The sequence below is a fragment of the Phocoena phocoena genome, chromosome 10 (genome assembly GCF_963924675.1).
Source record: "Phocoena phocoena chromosome 10, mPhoPho1.1, whole genome shotgun sequence".
In the NCBI taxonomy this organism is placed as follows: Eukaryota; Metazoa; Chordata; class Mammalia; order Artiodactyla; family Phocoenidae; genus Phocoena; species Phocoena phocoena.
The window spans coordinates 71,375,735-71,393,657 of NC_089228.1; the positions used below are offsets into that span (position 1 = coordinate 71,375,735).

The 17,923-nt window shown below is 48.7% G+C and overlaps 2 protein-coding genes across 4 annotated transcripts; both read right to left on the reverse strand.

The window, feature by feature from the left end:
- Positions 1-4,008: 4,008 nt before the first annotated feature.
- On the reverse strand, positions 4,009-8,710 carry LOC136129481 (trem-like transcript 1 protein). Of its 3 annotated transcripts, none has more exons than XM_065885801.1 (6): positions 8,628-8,710; positions 8,108-8,440; positions 5,944-6,061; positions 5,478-5,563; positions 4,929-4,981; positions 4,009-4,569 (listed from the first exon to the last, which is right to left on the reverse strand). In XM_065885801.1, the coding sequence occupies exons 1-6, from the start codon at positions 8,668-8,670 to the stop codon at positions 4,255-4,257; spliced, it is 948 nt and encodes a 315-aa protein (XP_065741873.1). In that variant the 5' UTR covers positions 8,671-8,710; the 3' UTR covers positions 4,009-4,254. The 3 variants fall into 3 exon arrangements, with proteins under 3 accessions (XP_065741873.1, XP_065741874.1, XP_065741875.1); XM_065885802.1 differs by having other exon boundaries at positions 4,255-4,569; positions 5,944-6,046; positions 8,628-8,670; XM_065885803.1 differs by lacking the exon at positions 8,108-8,440 and having other exon boundaries at positions 4,255-4,569; positions 5,944-6,046; positions 8,628-8,670.
- A 4,030-nt stretch (positions 8,711-12,740) lies between these two features.
- On the reverse strand, positions 12,741-17,193 carry LOC136129625 (triggering receptor expressed on myeloid cells 2-like). Its single transcript, XM_065885962.1, has 4 exons — positions 17,073-17,193; positions 15,247-15,597; positions 13,717-13,807; positions 12,741-12,984 (listed from the first exon to the last, which is right to left on the reverse strand). Exons 1-4 carry the CDS (start codon positions 17,110-17,112, stop codon positions 12,741-12,743), a joined length of 726 nt encoding a protein of 241 aa, XP_065742034.1. The 5' UTR covers positions 17,113-17,193.
- Between the last annotated feature and the right edge of the window lie 730 nt (positions 17,194-17,923).

A 17,923-nucleotide genomic window follows, 5' to 3' on the forward strand; every position in this document is an offset into this window, starting at 1 on the left:
CAGGTGGAAAGTTAGGTTGTTAATTTGAGATCGATCTTTCTTCTTTTTTTTTTAAAATATAGGTATTTACTGCTATAAATTTCCCTCTAAGCACTGACTTTGCTGAATCACCTAAGTTTTGGTATGTTGTGTAATTATATTCATTCATTTCAAAGTATTTCTAATTTCTCTTGAGATTTCTTTTTCCTGTTTGTTATTTAGGAGTGAGTTGTTTAATTTCCACATATTTGTGAGTTTCCAAAGTTTACTTCTGTTATTGACTTCTAATTTCATACTATTATGGTCAGAAAACATACTTTGTATGATTTCAATCCTTTTAAATTTATTTAGACTTGATTATGGTCAAATATATGGTCTGTCCTGGAGACCGTTACATGTATACTTGAGAAGAATGTGTATTCTGCTGTTGTTGGGTGGAGTGTTCTATAGGTATCTGTGAGGTCTAGTTGGTTTATAGTGTTGTTCCTGTCTACTCTTTCCTTGCTAATCTTCCACCTACTTGTCCTATCATTTTTGAAAGTGGAATATTGAAGTCTACAACCATTACTCTTTGTTTATTTCCCCTTCAGTTCTATCAGTTTTTGCTGTGTTTTGAAACTCCGTTGTTAGATACCCATATGTTTATCATCGTTATATCTTCTTAATGGGTTGAGTCTTTTATCATTATAGAATGTCCTTTCTTTATCACTAGTAACAATTTTTGTCCTAAAGTCTATTTTGTCTGATATTAGTATAGCTACTCCAGTGCTTTATAGCCAGTTTGCATGATTTATGTTTTCCCATTCTTTTACTTTCAGCCAACTTGTGTTTTTCAATCCAAAGTTTGTCTCCTAGAGACAGCATATAGTTGGATCATGTGTTTTTTAATCATTCTGCCAATCTCTGCCTTTTAATTGGAATGTTTAATCTGTTTACATTCAGTATAATTACTGGTAAGGTAAGATTTATGTCTTCCATCTTGTTATTTGTCTTCTACTTGTCTTATGTCTTTTTTTCTCCTCTATTCCTTCACTGTCTTTTGTTATATTAAACGAGTTAAGTTTAATTCCCTTGTCATCTCTTTTACTATATAATTTGTGTTATTTTCTTGCTGTAGGGATTACAGTTAGCATTTTAGTTTAAAACAATATAGTTCAGATTAATACCAACTTAATTTCAATAATATACAAAAACTGATTCTATATAGCCCCATTCCCTCCCGCCTTCTTCATATTGTTATTGTCATAAAAGTTACATCTTAATAAATGGTGTACCCGTCAACACAGGCATATAATTATTGCTTAATGAAGTTGTCTTCTAAATCAAATAGGGGAGGGGAAAGCCATTTTTCTTGAGTAAATACTCCTTGGATTGAATCAAGCCATTGGTTAATTTTCAGAATTCTGAAAAAGTTGATTCTATTTTTGCCAGTTTTCTTGTTTCTTTTATGGAGGAGAGAATTTTCAGAGTTCTCTAACCACTTTCTTTTAAAATCACTCTCAATGTACTTTTTTTTTTTTTTTTTTTTTTTTTTTTTTTTTGCGGTACGCGGGCCTCTCACTGCTGTGGCCTCTCCCGTTGCGGAGCACAGGCTCCGGACGCGCAGGCTCAGCGGCCATGGCCCACGGACCCAGCCGCTCCGCGGCATGTGGGATCTCCCCGCACCGGGGCACGAACCCGCGTCCCCTGCATCGGCAGGCGGACTCTCAACCACTGCGCCACCAGGGAAGCCCTCAATGTACTTTTAACTTGTATTTCCCTTAGATGAAGTTAAACATCTTTACTATGTTTATATTTCTTTTTGTGTGGGCTATAGGTATGTATTCTGTGACTGTATTCTATTAAGTATTTGTTTTCTAGTTGATTTGTAGGGGTTAGGGAAATGAGCCATCTGCCTTTGTATGAGCTGCAAAATTTTTCTTCACTTTGTGTTTTGACTTTTGTTTATGGTGTTTTTGTCATAAAGGGAAAAGTATCAGTCTTGTCTTAATTTATCCTAATGTGTCAGTTTTAATGTATCTATGAATTCTTTTATGGCTGCTAGGTTTTGTGTAATACTTTAAAGATTTTTTTCCTCTAAGATTATTTTAACTATTCCCCAATGACCTTTCAAGTATCTTTTAAAATAAATTTTATCAAAATATAATTTACATGCAGTAAAGTACACCTATTTAAATGATGAGTTTTGACAAATGTATACTCCCATGTAACCACTACCACAAACATGATAGAGAACATTTAATCACACCCAAAAGTTCTTTCAGGCCCCTTTAGAGTCATTCCCACTCTACCACCACCAGCAGCGCAAAATACTCTTGTTATTTTTTTTCCTTGTGTTTATATCTGTGATGATTTCCCCCTTGTCATTTATTTCATCCATCTTCTTGAGTAAAGTTAGCTAACACTTTATTTCATTTTACTTCAAAGAATAAGCTCTTTTATTTATGTATTAGTTATGTCATTTTTCTCCTTTAAAATTAACTAGCTATTTGAGTTAGATGCTTAATTCTTGTTAAGGGTGTGAATTTTCCTCTGACAACTTCTTTAACTGAATTCCAAAGGTTCTGATATGAAGCAGTCACCTCACCATGTCACCTGCATTTTCTTTGCTTTGTTTTTGTGTTTCTTACAATGAAATTTAGTTTAGTATTTTCATCTTAGCAGTTACTTTTATACCTATGACTCTGGTTGGAAGTCTATGAATACCAACCAAAGCAATGATAGAATTAATATATTTCTCCTTCCCTCTTCTCTTCTAGCCAATTGATTATCTTAGTATTTTCTTTTGTATTGTTAAATATACCTTTACTTCTGTCACGTTCTAAAAAGTTCAAACTACATTCAGACCAGGTTAAGTTTCTCCCAGAGGGGTGCTTTTTAGACCTAGTCTGCCCTTCCCCCACATTCTCCTGCCCTTCCCCCCCCCCCCCCACCCGCAACCTTGCCTTCCCACCAGGCAAGTCCCCAGTCATCTTAGCCAGGGGAAATGAGGGCTTGGTTGATTGGTGGGCAGCTCCTGCCTCCCTAAGGGACAGAGTAAATTTAGGTTCTGTCACAGGCTGAGACTATCAGAGGAAGCTCAAAACATCCTGCCAGAGCTTCCTGAAAACAGCATCACTAGACTTACACAGTCCCTGCCTGTTCCTTCTCCGCAGATATCTAGACCAAGCTTAGGACCCTTCCAGATGGTCCAGATGGCCAAAATCTCTTTTTGCTTAGTTCTCCGTGATTATAAAAGACTGGGTTCCTGAGCACCTCATCTTCTCCATTTAAGTCTCTCATCTCAGTATGGGCAAATATTTTCAAACTGAACAGTTGAGAAGAAATCATGGCAGAAACCTTAAAGGGCCTCCTATCCCCAGGCTGGACTAGCTTTCATTTACACTTAACCATGGCCATACCCTTACCATTTATTCCTCCTCCCCTCACCCCCATGCCCTTTTTCCACTGGACTCATCCCAGGCTCAGAGTTCAGGCCAAAGGGAACAGAACTACCAGATGATCACCCAGTTGAGAAAGAGCCAGCTCTGGTAAAACTGATGTCTGCAAAGTTCTTTCATTTCCTGGTGCTTGAAAATCCTTTGTCCTGCCAAGGATTAAGCTTGGTATCTATTTCAGTTTCTGATCTTACTCCTGTTTCTTTTCAACTCCATCTCTCATACCCCATCTTTCCTGAATCTCCTTTAACTAATTATTATCCCCCTTCTCCCACCATATGTTGTTACATCATAAGATGTCACTTGTTTACAAGGTATAGAGCAGAAAGCAGAAGAGATTTCTAGACTCGAGCAAATGACTGTACTTTCAGGTATCCTGATAAAGGCAGGAAATACTTTTGAAGAAGTCTTCTTGATGCCCCTTAATTCAAACTGTGTGCAGTATTCTGACCAGGGAGGGAAACCACTTCCCCGCTAGCAGAACAGGCAGGAGATCATACAACACAAACTCTGGACCAGTGTTTTCAGTTCTTGGGCCATGTGAAGTCAAACTTGGGCCCTTTCCTTCCCCCTCAAGCATCAAGAGCTCATATATTATCATTTAGAGTTTATTTAGCCCTGTGATGTAATGGCAGAGGAACTAGCATGGGGGGGGCTTCCCCAGACACCTCAATCGTTCCAAGTATCACTTGGAGAGAGTGAGAAAAGTCAAGATATTAGATCAGGTCCTAAAGACCCTAGTTGCTCTGATATCCTAAGGATCTAGGGCACAGACTGCGTGGATGGCTACACAGAACCCTGGGGATGATCTCTGTGAGTTTACAGGATGGTGAACAGCTTAGCTGGGTGGAATCTCACTATTAGGTGGATCCTGGGCTGGCTCAAAGGAGGCTCCTCCACTCTTGTCCCCTCCAGGGAAGATGACTGTGGCGTATGTCACAGGCTTGGAGCAGATCTCAGCCTTAGGAGGCAGAGGGGGCAAACAGGATGGGGCTGGGGGTGGGTGTTTCCCTGACAGGGAATCAAGAGGAAGGTTGGTGTAGGTGTTATTGTCAAAGGAAGGTGGCGAGTCGAGCCTAACATATGGTACATCCGATGGCAAGTCAGCAGCCAGTCCAGAGTCACTGATGTGGTGGACCACTGAGGAGGGGGCCTGTAACAAAAGCAGGCAAATCAGGCAAAGATAAAATGCCTCCCTCTGCCCCAGTTCCCTTAGATGGGAAGCCTAGGACCAGACTGGATCTGTCTCTTCAATCCTGAGTATGTCAGTGGGCAAGAAGGCTTCACTTTGAAGATTTTCAAGCCCCGAGTTTCTCTACAAATCTGGGAAGGTGGATAGCAAGGTGGGAAGGTAGGAGACCATTGTTGCCGAGTTTACAGCATTTAGGAAGAGGGTTTGGACCTCTACTGGGTCCCAGTCTTTTCTCCACCTCATCATCCTGGGACTTCTCAGTCATTGTGGCAGAGGGAGGGTCTGGGGAATTTGGCTGAGGGCCTGCGGAGATCTCTTACCGAGCCTGAGACTCCACTGCTCTGAAATCGTCCACAGGCAGAAAGCCTGTTCCCTGGCAGGACAGAGGACAGAAGCACAGTCTGCTTCTTGTGCTGACTCAGTGCCCGCCTCACGCCCTTCAGAAACTTTGGAAACCTCTGTCCTAGCCTCCACCTTCCCCACTCCCACCAGCAAAGTTTTCCCCTTCCATCTCCCCAGCCCCCACCCTCAGCCAGCCCTAACTCTCCCCCCACCCACTTACTGCTTCCACAGCTCCCCTCAACCTGCCTCAACACTCAATCCATCTCCTGAAATCCCCCACCTCCTCCAGTCACCTGTCCCCAATCCCACTGTCTCACCCTCTCCAATTCCTGTTTCTCCCCAGGCCGCCTCCCACTGAATCTCTTTGCTCTCCTCTACCCCTCAGCCATGGGAATTCTAGGGTCTGGGGACCCTTACTGAAGCCCATCTGTAGGGGGAGCAGACCTAGATTCTCAGCCTTGAATTCAAGACTGGCTGATACAGGACCAGGGGGCCATTCTGAGATAGGCAGGTAGACAGTTACCTACCTTTCCTTTTGGCCATCACAGCAAACAGCACCACCGCCAGCACCAGCAGGCCCAGCAGGAGCACAGCACCCCAAATCAAGGGTCCGCTGAGAGACACAAAGGAGTAGGTGAGCTTAGCCCTGAACCTGGCACGGAGCTGCTTGCCAGGAATCCCAGAGAAGTGGCACAGAGGTGCAGTTCTTGGTGAGCCATGGTTGGAGAAAGATTTTTGGAATGGAATGAGGAGGACAGACTTAGGCAGGGCAGAGAGAGACACTATCAGGGTATCCTGGCTGGAGATCTGGGATGAAGGGGTCAGTGCTGAACTGGGATAGGGAAGTATGTCTGTCTGTCTGCCTGGTCAGAAATTCCCCAGGAGTGGGAAGAATCATAAAGTTTCTTTTCAGTTTAGTCTGGGGCTCTAAACAAGCCGTATCTTCACCACCACCCCTTTCCCAGCTACCCAAATAACAGTTCTTGTCAGTACCTCTTCTTATCTCGGCTGGGATCCAAAGGGCTGGCACTGCCTACAGGATCTGAAGAGGAGATGTCAGCCAGACTCCTGACCTGATGGGTCTCCTCGTCCTCCTCTTTCAGGCCGGGAGCTGAGTCAGAAGGAAATACTTAATGAGAACATACCCATTGTGGGCAGGGTTCAAGGGCCTATTGAGATCTGAGGGACTGGGGGAGTAGAGCTGAGGAAGGAGAAGTCCCAAGTAAGGAACACAAAGAAGCGGTGCTTGGGATATTCCTTAGGGGCCTCTCATTCTGGAGGTCAGGGAATGGCCTCTTTATGTCTTTATCTGGTTGTGAATATGCTCACTTTCCCCTTTACCACCAGCTCCCAACCCTCCCCCCCCCTGCATTTCTTCTCCACCTGCTCCCCCTGTACCCAGGCTGCTCAGACTATACAGAAACCCTAATGGGTAATCTGTGCCCACCTCCCTACCCAACCTCACTCATCTCATTGGAGACCTTGCTCCTGGCTCTCATCACTTGTTCTCCAAAGGGGCCTCAGCCCAGCCTGCTAGACCTCTCCACATACCTGCAACCCTGTGACCGCCCCTGCAGGCTGGCTGAGCCCCACCCCAAGCTCTGCGCTCAGGAGCTAAGGAACTTAGGGTCAGCCCTGTTGTGACACAATGCCAGCTGATCCTTGCTGAGAGCCTTGCTTGGACCCTGAGACTGAGTTTTGTGACAAGGTTTCTGTCATCCCAGCGACATGCTTAACTTCTGTCTGTGGGACCCAGGGTTGGTTTCTCTGGGCCTGAGGATCTGCCTTGGGAACCCGGGCAGTCCTTCTAGACCCTCTGAGAGGAGAGTCTTGCCATGTTCTCAGAGATTCACCATTCCCACTACCCAACCCATTCCAATCCAGGAACTGGAGACGCTATGGCCCCAGTCTTGCTGCATATGTCCTGATCTCCTGGAGTCTTTTAAATCACCCACATCCTCCCTGGATACTGTGCTCTACCTGCCTGCCTGAACATCCATTCTCTACAGCTGTTGGGGTCCTCAGCACCTGCCCCACTGCAGGCACCTGTCTCCCTGCCACCTGTTCCCAGTGCATTGTCTTGTCACAGCTTGCCATTTAGGGAGTTGTAATCTTGAGTTACTAAACCTTAGTGTCAAGGAAGAAGGAGAACAAAGGATGACTAGAGTTAACAGAAGTATATTTATAATATAAATAATAATTGTGGACTCAAGGGATTCTAATGAGAGCTTAGTCCATCCTCGTAATTAAAAGATGGAGAAAAAACTGAGAGAAGGAAAAATGCCTTTCTTAATTTCATTATTTTGGGCATTTGGCACAAATTACTTGAAAAAGGAAGACCTGAAAATGAAAACAATGTCAGCATCCATAAGTGCAAGGTAGGACAGTTTCTGCTTCCTCAGGTAGCTGACCGTGTTCCCGACAGAGCACTTTTTTTTTACAATATCCTATTTTTATGGAAAATATTTAATACTTTAAAATGTACTTTCAATAAATATTTAGACATGAGAAAGTTATAGGCTGTGGAAATGAAACCTGTGAACATAGTTTCTATACTGAAAATAGGGTTGAGAATATTAACTGTTCTCAACCCTATAATATTAACTATTGCTGACACTATTTTCTGTTTGTAAAACTGAATGAGTTGAAGGAATTCAGGCATTGAATGTACCCTGCCTGTAGGTGAGGCACATACTAGATGCTCAGTGAAGACCTATAAAATTAAATAAGATATAAATTCAATAGTTTTTAAGCTATCAGACTTGTTATTACAGCAATAAAAACCTGGAAGATGTAAAAAACTTAATTCCAGTTGATAGGTCTGAATTAAAACTTTGTTTAAAACATTTCTAAGCAAAATAATAGCATCAAGTATGTTGAAAATGCTGGACAAGGAGGCCAAGGCCCTGAGTGGGGAAAGAGAATTTGCCTTCCTGTGGGGAGACCCACTTGTGCGGGAGGGGAAAGGGGACTGCTATGTGGCTGGTTTATCTCAGACTTCTCACCCAGTTTGGTTTCCGTTCCCTGCAGAGCTGTCAAAAGGATATCTGCTCCCAATTCCTCCCCCACAAGGGCCCCTACCCACCAAGGACCCAAGAGCAGCTGGTGGGGCAGGAAGGCAGGTTAGAGCGGCGGTGGCCAGGCTGGGATAACTCACCTGCAGGGAGCACATCCAGACTGATTCTGTGCACAGTCTGGGGCCCTGAGATTCCCTCTACCACGCAGCCGTACTCTCCGGCATCCTCCTCCTGCAGGGTAACCATCTCCACCTGGAGCAGGCCGCCCCCCAGGTCAGTGAGAAATATACGGCTGCTGGCTGGGGCCCTGCGATCCACAGCTGACGACACCAAGGGCTGGCATCCCTCTGGCAGGAACCGGCACCACACCTTTCGAGCCTTGACATCCTGGAGTCGGTAGTGGCACTGCACCAGGATGGAGCTCCCCACAGGCGCCTGCAGCACCTCAGGGAGGCTGCCAGCCGAGCCCTGGCCTAGGGAAGGAACGTTGCAGGGATGTTGGACAGGGCACCTCCTGGCCCACCCACTGCATAGGGGCACAGGGATCTAGAGGTCCACCTTGTGGGCCTCCATGTTATTGTTGCCATGGTAATGCCAGTTATTCTTGGGCGTGGAGCGGGGTATGTGGGGACCCAGAGTGCAGCTCCTTCTGAACCTTACCTGCTAGTCCCAGGAACAGCAGCAGGAGCAGGTTGGGGCCCATGGCTGGGCAGGGAGATGTCAGCTCTGGGGCTTGCCTGGGCACTGACACAGCATTCCCCCGGGGGCAGGAAACTTTTGCCTCAGACAGTCACGTGGGGTTCTCAGTGACCATGGGCTGGGAAGCAGGCACTGGTGGGCCCCTCCATGGGTGGGGAGAAGGAGCTCTTCCAAGCCCTGGTTGGTTCAGTGCTCAGGAACAATCCCTGAGGGTAAGAATGGGCAAGGTAGGGTGAGAAGGCCCAAGGAAAAACAGAAGGCTGGGAGCCTGCCCACCCCTAAGGAATGAAGAGGGGGAGGAGGATTGTGACAACCAGAGAGCGTTAGAGAAAGGGGGAAGATGGTCCTCAGGGTATTCCAAATATAGAATCCGATGAGGCAGAGCTGTGAAGGAGGGAAGTATAGTGTCCTCCTCATGGCCCGAGGCCATCTTGATTTTAAATTCTGTGTGAGTGCCCCACCCAAGCTCTCAGGAGATCGTCCAGGGAGCCCCACCTTGACGGTGCGCCCTGGGCTGGCCTGTCTTCATTCCCTCAGATGCACGCTCCCTAGACACTTTGAGTGTGGACCACGTGCTTCAGTTCTAGGATTTGCGTTATTGCTTTGATAATTAGTTGGATATTGAACCTCATGTATTCATCTCATCTTCATAGCTTTTCTCTCTCAGTTTCCATCTTTTTGTTCTGATTCCTAGAAGATATCCTCATCTTTTTCTTCCATCCCTTCTCTCCTTGTCCTTCAGATTTTTATCCCTTAGTGCTTTTAATTTGCAAGACTTTTTATTCTCCAAGCATTTCTTATTTACAGCATATTATTTTTGTTTCATGAATGCATTATCCTCTTTGTTAGGAGACAGTTCTCTATGGACATTTTCGGGCCTTCCCAGGAAAGGGCACTCACCAAGCTTTGTTCCAGGGCGATTGAAGAGCAAACATGCCTTGGGAGTTAGAGACAGTGTGTCAGCTCCAGAGAGATTTGCTTCCATCCTTCCCCTCCCTCCCTGGAGAAGGTTATTTCAAGTTCCAGAGTGAAGACCTCTCTGTCTCTCTCTCTGTCTCTGCCTCTGTCTCTCTCTCTCCAGAGAGGAAGAAGGGCCAACGTGCCAGATGTTCTGTATAAGTTCCAAGTCTCATAATTTGGGGTTCCTGTCCTATGACACAAACCCACTCCCTGCACAGGGAACATCTGGCCCTCATTCACGTCACCTTGTGCAGAACTGGGGTTTGGGGATCCTGCATGGAATGTGAGTAATAAACCTGCTGACACCGGGGGAGCACCAGTGCTCAGAGAGACAGGAGCAGTCAAGGTGGGGATGGCTGGGACGACACACTGCTCTGACCTAGATGGTCACACCTGGAAAGGGGCATGAAAAAGCCACGCTCCCTCCCTCCTCTGTCCTCTTTTCTCTCCTCCTCCCCTCTCTCTTCCTCTCTCCTTTCTCCAGGAGCAAGGGAGTTGAGAATGGGAAACTGGGAGCAGGAGCCCGAGAAAGCCGGCTTCTGCGTTAAGTTGAGCCTCATGGACATAGTGGTGGGGTGACCAGCTGTCCCTGTCTACCTGACACTGGGGGTCTTTCCAGGAGACAGGACCTTCAGTGCTAACACTGGCAGAGTCTCCGGCTAACTGGACAGATGGGTCTCCCCAGTGAGTGATATGGAAGTACGTATATCTGTCCTGCCAGCATGTATCAGGCTTTCTTTGATTTCCTTACAAGAAAATTATTTTCACACTAACAAGCCATGTGGGAGCGTTGTGTGAGGAGGAGACCTCTCTTCAATATTTACTGAGTGCCTAAAACAGGTATGGTAGGTGCTGGGTGTCTAGGACAGAGGTGGCCAGGATCCAGGGAGGTGTCCTATCACTTGGCATTAGAGAAGAGGAAGGAAGCCAGCGCTTATCCAGGACCTACTATGTGCCAGACATCTGGCCAGGACTTTAATGTTATTCCTTTCAATTGCATAAAAACCCACCAAAGTAGAGTTGTTTTGTTTTGGTTTGCTGTTGGGTTTTTTGTTTGTTTTTACATGCGAGGACCCTGAGGCTCAGAGGAGTTAAGGAATTTGCTTAAGTTTTCTTAGTAGGAGGCAAACTTGAAATTGGAAAACCCCTTCTGTTCAGTGTGCACTCCAGAGAGTCCAAGGCAGGGGACCCCGATGGCAATCTGAATCCCAGGGTAGATGTCTCTGACATGGCAGAGCAGGCAGGAGAAAAGGCTGAGTTCCCAAGGGGAGGAAAGTTCCAGCGGCACTCCACCACCAGGCACATCCTGGAGCCTCCCCTTCCATCTCATCACTCTTGGTGCCCAGACGGGGCGGGAGCGAGGGAGGTGCAGGGGGCTCAGTTTGGGCTCTGGTCAGCCTTGGCTCCTAGACTGTGCCTGTGTCTGCAGGAAGGAGACGACTGCCCCAGGACCCGATGGGGAAGTTTCATGTGCCGCTGAGTCAGAGACACCAGGGAAACACAGACTGGACCAGAGTCCTGGAGCTGGGGACAGAGACAGCGGAGCAGCCTAAGCAGGGAGTGGGTGAGGCAGGGCTGGGGCAGGACTGCAATTAGGGGAGTGATGTGTTGACATGAGGCTGGAACACAGGACTGCATCAGGGGCTCCTTCCCAGTGATTCAAAACCCCAGGTACCCACACCCAGCTTAGGAGGCAATGCAGCCCCGTGTGGCCATGGCCAGAGGGGCTCCTGGGCTTCCACCTCCCTGAGGCCCAGGACAGAGAACCTGAGGATGTGGCCAACTTGCTTCCTCCTCTTCGGGGCAACCCACCCTCAGGGTAGTGTCCATCCCATTCTCCTCACTCCACCTGGCGTGTGTGTGTTGAAGAGAGAGAGAAGGTTCCCTGAGCTGCCTGGCACTCTTCCCCCCTTGCTTCCTCAAAGCGTTTCTCAAACGGTTCCTTCTGACTGCTCTTCAGAATTGCATCATCCCCCACGCCTTCTGCACTCCCCGTACTCCTAACCATCTGACTGACTGACTTACTCTGTTTGTCTGCTCTCTTCCCACTAGAACATGGCTCTGTGTGGGCAGAAATCTTTGCTTGTTTTGTTCACTGATATGTCCCCAATGCCTAGACTAGTACCTGGCCCAGAAAATATTTATTGAATAAATATACAAATAAATGAGTAGGATTGAGCTAGAGCGAAGGACACCTTGAACGCCAAGTGAAAGTAGGATTTCCAGGCTCTACGAGGGACTTTGGGTAAATCCTTTCCCTTTTGAGCCGCAGTTTCCCTTCCACAGGATAAGGGGCTTGCACCAGTAGTCCCCAGCTCTGGTTCACTGTACTCTGCAACCCAATCCCTTGCCATTTCTCCGGAGGCGGAGTAACATGATAAAAGCAAGCCTCTAGGTTTGCTAGAGGTTTGAGTCAGCTGGGAATTGGATGGACTTAAGGAGGGTGGAGGGAGGAAGGGGGCCTGGGGCAGGGGGCCCAGCAGTAATCCTAGGAAACTGATGGACAGGAGGCAGGAGGAAGAGAGGAGAGGATGCTAGAGAAATTCCACAGGAGGAGGCAGGGCTTGGTAATCAGATCTCTGGGAGGGAGAGAGAAGAATAAAAAGATTGGCCAGTTTGGAGCCTGTGGGAATGGAGGGACATGATATCCTAAAACCCTAGGCCCCAAGGAGCCAGACCTTTTATCTTTTCCTCATCTGAATTCACTCTCCTAGCCCTGTAGCAAAAGAGACCTTCATGACGCCCTAAACCATCAGTTAAGCATGAAGTCTTGGATTTATTTGTGAGAGTGTTTAATGTCCAATGTCCAGAAGTTGGTAGATGTCCTTCCCACCTCCCATGTACACACACACACACACATGCACACACACACACGTGCACACGCACACACATGCACACACGCACAAATCCCTGCTTCCAGGGGCCAAGAGAAGCAGGGTACAGGCAGAGTGGCCTTTTGCGAAAGCAGAACCAAGAGACTTGGTGGCCAAGGGGCAGGTGTGCAGCAGGCTGGGGTGGTCCGTGCAGACCTCTCCTGGGCCTCTCCTCCACCGTGGGTCCTCCTCTCACGTGTCTCTCAGCTCTGCAACAGCCAGAGTACTCACTTGGCCCCTCTCAGCACCACCTCACCAGCCCCCAGCGGCCACCGTGCTCTCCAAGCTCACCTGTCAAGGTTTGGAGCTGGTAACCTGGGTCATGGCCACAGTCCAGCCCACTGGCATGGGGTGTCCTCCGTTTCTGCCCATGCCAGGCTGCAGCCCAGAGAGCGCTGGCTGCCAGAAGCTTGCTGAGAAAGATGCAGGCCAGGAGGAAAAGGATGGAAATGGGTGGGAAGGGGCTCTCCTCTTCAGAAAGGTTCCTTGGAGAAAAAAAGAGGACATGTGGGAGGCCATGAGGGGACCCACAGACTGGAATCTGCCCTCAAAGAAGGAATGGGGAGACACGAGGAGCTCCGGGGGCTGAGGATATCTCCCCATCCAGCACCATCCCTGGATGAGGCTTTGCGGGGCTTGGGGGAACCTGTAGTCAGGAGACCTGAGTTCCAGGCATGGATCTGCCTGCTGACTGCTTTTAAACAATTACCTCCCTTGCTGAGCAGTTTTCTGCACGATGGTGTGGTATGGTGTGTGTGTGTCTGCATGCACATGTGCACTTCATGGTTATACTCACAGTGTTTAAACACCAATCAAGAACCAGTCGGAACTGATTCTGGTCCCATCAGGGAAGCAGGGGTCTGAGGGTACCAGTTTTGTACTAAAATACTCAAAGTTTCATTGTTGCTGAATTGTGGAGATGTCTGAGGGCTGCCAGGGGAGGGGGTGGGAGGCCGACCACTCAGCAGTCTTGGAGCAGCAGCTACTTACAAACTGTTAGGGAAGTTTTGCAATATTTTAACAACTGGCACAGTCATACCAACACACACTGGCTGGTTGCAGGGGTGTTTAGACAAGATCACATGCAGACACTTTAGTGTCTCATTGCCTTGGAATTTGTACTTCTGGCACGTGCCACCCCCCAGCTGCCATCCCATGCCTTGGCTCTGCAGGGTGGAGGTCTGCCCAGGGATTTTAGGAAAGACTTGTCACTATACCTGGAGATGCTGTGCTCCACCTGGGCATCCTCAAAGCGCTCGGACTCCTCAGGGATCCAGAGATCTCCAGGGTCCTGGTAATCAAGGGGGTCTGTGGGAGACAGAGCCTGTGAGCTTCTAGCCCCCCTCCTTGATGCCACAGGGGGGAGAACCTCTCTGGGTGGGGTGAGGCTCTCTGGGACATGGCCCTGGGTGGATCAAGTTGTTAACCTCTCTGAGCCTCAGTTTCCTCACCTGTAAAGTGGGGCAATTAGGAACACCTTCTTAATAATAGTGTTGCAGGATACAGGGAAAGCATCCTGTGTAGTGCCCATCCCCTCACAGGAGCTCAGTAACTGCAACTCCCACCCTCCCATCACACAGGGTCTTTAGGAAGATCAGACGAAATCATGGGTGTTTTTGAAAGTCCTGTGTGAACAGTCAAGCTGCCTGTACCAGCTATGGCTTACTGTTACTGTTGTTGTTGTTATTCTTTTCCTGCTGTTCTCTTGGGAGTCAGCTGAGCCTTAGACCCTGATAGGGCTGAAAATCTGTGTGTCCTCGCCCCCTACTCTCATGGGGGTAGGGTTTGGGGTCTAAGGCAGGCGGTGTCCCCTACCCTCCCCACCTTAGACAAATGTTACTTTCAACCTTCATTTCCATGATAAGGGGCCATGTTGGAGAGAGGAGTTGGACAAGGGGAGAGTCAGAAAAGGGATACGTAACCTCAGATTTGTTCTCCTTTGGGACACAATCACGTTCCGGAGACACAGACAGAAAGCTTTCCCGAAGGGCATCCCCTGTGCAAGCTCAGGGATGAGAAGGACCCCACCACGGCGCATCTCACCTCGTCAAGCCTGAAATGAGGATCCTGAGCAGTTAGCAGCAGGAGGCTGGGGCAACGACTGTCACTGAGCCCCAAGCAATTTTAACTCTGTCATGTCATTTGTGTCTCATGGGAGCCCTGTGGGGTCAGCAGCACAGGCACCACGACCTCCATTTCAAGATGGGGAAATGGAGGCCCAGAGAGGAGAAGCACGTTGCCCAGGGTCACAGCAGTGTTCCTTTCTAGGGTTGTTTCTCTGTACCAGGTTGGTGCTTAATCTATGTTGGTAGGTCCGTTGGGTGGTTGGGTGAAGGAATAGATGAATGTCCTCCTACTCCTTAAAGACCACCTCAGTGCTCACATCCTAACCAGATGCCAAATGGATAAAGCTGTTTGGGGGAAGCAGGACCACAGCTAGCTCATAAGGTGCCTTGGGCAAATTAGAGAACTGTACCCTTCCTGCAAGTGATGCAGTCCTCCACCAGGGAGCACAGCCTGGAGAGAGACAGCAGGGCTGGATTGTGACCCCCTTGTGCAGTTAGCAACCTGCACAACTATCCACAGTGACCCTGAGTTGACCCTGAGTTGTGGGGTGGGGAGGGACAAGATCCACACTGTGGGATCTCCCAGGGTCCCCAAAAGCCCTGAGGGTGGTCTTGTGCTCAGATACTAAAGACGACCCCAGGCCCAAGGGCAGGCCAGGGTGCAGTCAGCTGCCCACTCACCAGCCAGCACCTCCACCAGGACCTTCCTGAGGGTGTCGGCCTCGCTACCATGGAGACTCTGGCACTGATAGAGGCCAGCGTCGTGGGCTTGAAGATTCCGCAGAGTAATGGTGAGTGTGCCACCCAGGGCATCATCCATGATGGCCGTGCTCCCATTGTGCCTCTTCAGGAAGGACAGCAGCCACGAGGGGTGAGTGCTGACCACCTGCTGGCACAGGCCCTCTTCACCCAGCTGGCGGCACCAGGCTTTGCGTCTCCCCCAGTGCTTCAAGGAGTTGTAGGGGCAGGAGACCCTCAGGGACCGGCCTGCCATGCCCTGGAACACCGTGGTGTTGTGGGCTCGGGATAGCTCTGGGGAGGAGACATTCATTCACTTACCAAGTGTTTATTGAACACCTACTATGCTCAATGAACAGAAGAGACAGCAATCCCACACTTAAGGGACTCAGGCCTTTACACAGGTTGGGAGAAGGTGGTATAACCCAGGTATGTGTTTATAGGAAGCTGGAAACCAGGAAACCCGGGTCCTGGATCTGGCTTTATCACCATTGGACTTGCTGGACATCTTTAGAGAAATAACTGACCCTCTCTGGGCCTATTTCCAGAGACATTTGGTCTTGAAGTTCCCTCCAGTCCTAGTACACTCATGTTCTTCCTGTCACATGAAATCAAGCCCTCCCCTCTCCCACTCCATCTCAAGAGAGCAGGGCCAGTGGCCCTCTCAGGCCTTGGGCTGGTCCCACGTGGGGCTGGGCACCCCCTCCCCACGCCCTCCATCCTTGCTTCCTTTGCAGCTGCCCACGCTCATACCAGCACTGCATTCTCCTCTTTCTGACCTTTAGCTTCCAGCTTCCCTATTTCTGTGCCTTTGTTCCCCTTTCAGGAGGGATGCATCTCAGAACTATTTTGGGAGAGACATGAGGCTGCTATTTTAGGGACCCTCCTTGGGGTGGGCTTAGAGTGCCAGTCTATTGCCAGGGCAGGGGCTATAAGAGAACCACCCAGCGCCCTCTGCCTCAGCCTCCCCTCTCTTCAACCACATCTTCAACCACATGGTGACAGAAACTTGTAAAAAGGATTGGGGAGCTGGTGGCCTGTCTTTTGGAACCAGAAAGACCTGGTGAGCAGTGCCCCTTCCATACTACCCAGTCCATCCCTCTGCCTTTGGGCAGGCCAATGCATCCCCCTTCCCTTACTCCACCTCCAGCCAAGAAGCTCCAGCTCCATTGGAACAGTCTCTCCTCTCACCCAGGTATGCCTATTGCTCTGGGGGAGCAAGAGGCACCCTTCCCCAACGAGAAAAGGCCGTCATGTGCAAGAATCTGGGATGCCAGTCTCCCCAGCTCAATCACAAAATCTTCAGCCCCTTCACCTCCCATCCAGGGCTGAGGACAAGAGGACCTTCAGAGCACAGGAGGGGCACCCCAAAGATGCATATTGCCAGTACCAGGTTCTTTTCTCCCTCCCACGCTGCTACTCTTCTGGGGCTAGTTAAGTGGTTCATCATTTTAGGGGCTCTTACCAGTGCCCCCCAAAACTTCCCCCAACTACTAGCTAGTGCCTGAGATGCCACCATCAGAACTCCTTCCCTTTCTAGATGTCCGAATCCACCAGCCTCTGACACTTCCACGTACATGAAGAATCTGATGCTGGGGAGAGAGGGAGATGATGAAGAATATGGGGCACAGTGAGAAGAGGGGGTGCAGGACATGCCGAGAATTTCAGCCATCTTCACACTTTGGCTCAGTGCTCCCTACCCACCCACCCACTTGCCATATACTCAAGGAAGGAGAGGGAAAGAAGGCAGCGGAGGGAGGGAATCCTACCTGTGACAAAGAGCAAGATGAGCAGCCCAAGAGGCTCCATGTCACCCTTCCCTTGTGGAGGACAGACGTAGGGTGCCTTGTGCAAGATCTCGTCTTTCCCTTGAACTGCAGAAAGGAGAGGGTCAGGCTCGTCAGGCGCTGCCCACAGGAACCAGCTCCTGGAGGTTGAGTAATCATCAGAACTGGGATCTGGCTTTATGATTCAAGGAGGGGGAGTGGGGTGGGGGAGGGGAGGAGAGGAGGAGCCACCACTGCAGCCCAGCAGCGCGGTGCTGAGGATCCCAGACCTCCAAGAGGACAGCCCACTGTCCTGCCTGTACCAGCCTTCTCATGGTTTAGAAGACTACCCTTTCTCCATTCAATTGCCTTAGTATCTTTATTGAAAATCCCTTGACATGTAGGTCTACTTCTTGACTGTCTACTCTGTTCCATTGATCTATGTGTCTATCCTTTTACCAATATCACCCCATCTTGACTACTCTCTGTAGCTTTATAACAAGTCTTGAAATCAGGTGATGTGAGTAATCCAACTACATTGTTCCTTTCCAAAATGGTTTTAGCTGTTCTAGTAATTTTGTTATGTAAATTTTAGACACTGTATGTCAATTTCTCCCCCCTACACTCTCCCCAAAGCCTGCTAGGCTTTTGATGGGATTACACTGAATCTGTAGCTCGATTTGGAGGGAACTAGACATCTTAACACTATTGAGTCTTCCAATCTGTGGACATATTTCTTCTATGGTTTCTCTCACCAATGTTTTATAGTTTTCGGCATACAAATCTTGCACATATTTTGTTAAATTTCTATCTAAGTAGTTCATGATTTTGGTGCTATTTTAAATGTTTCTAGC

Coding starts and splice junctions, on each gene's coding strand:
- LOC136129625 (XM_065885962.1), bottom strand. CDS start 17,112: ATGGAGCCTCTTGGGCTGCTCATCTTGCTCTTTGTCACAG. Junction 15,598..17,072: donor CATCTTGCTCTTTGTCACAG/GTAGGATTCCCT, acceptor TCTCCTCCCCAG/AGCTATCCCGAGCCCACAAC. Junction 12,985..13,716: donor GTGGAGCACAGCATCTCCAG/GTATAGTGACAA, acceptor TTTTTCTCCAAG/GAACCTTTCTGAAGAGGAGA.
- LOC136129481 (XM_065885801.1), bottom strand. CDS start 8,670: ATGGGCCCCAACCTGCTCCTGCTGCTGTTCCTGGGACTAGCAG. Junction 8,441..8,627: donor GCTGTTCCTGGGACTAGCAG/GTAAGGTTCAGA, acceptor TTCCTTCCCTAG/GCCAGGGCTCGGCTGGCAGC. Junction 4,982..5,477: donor TGTGATGGCCAAAAGGAAAG/GTAGGTAACTGT, acceptor CTGTCCTGCCAG/GGAACAGGCTTTCTGCCTGT.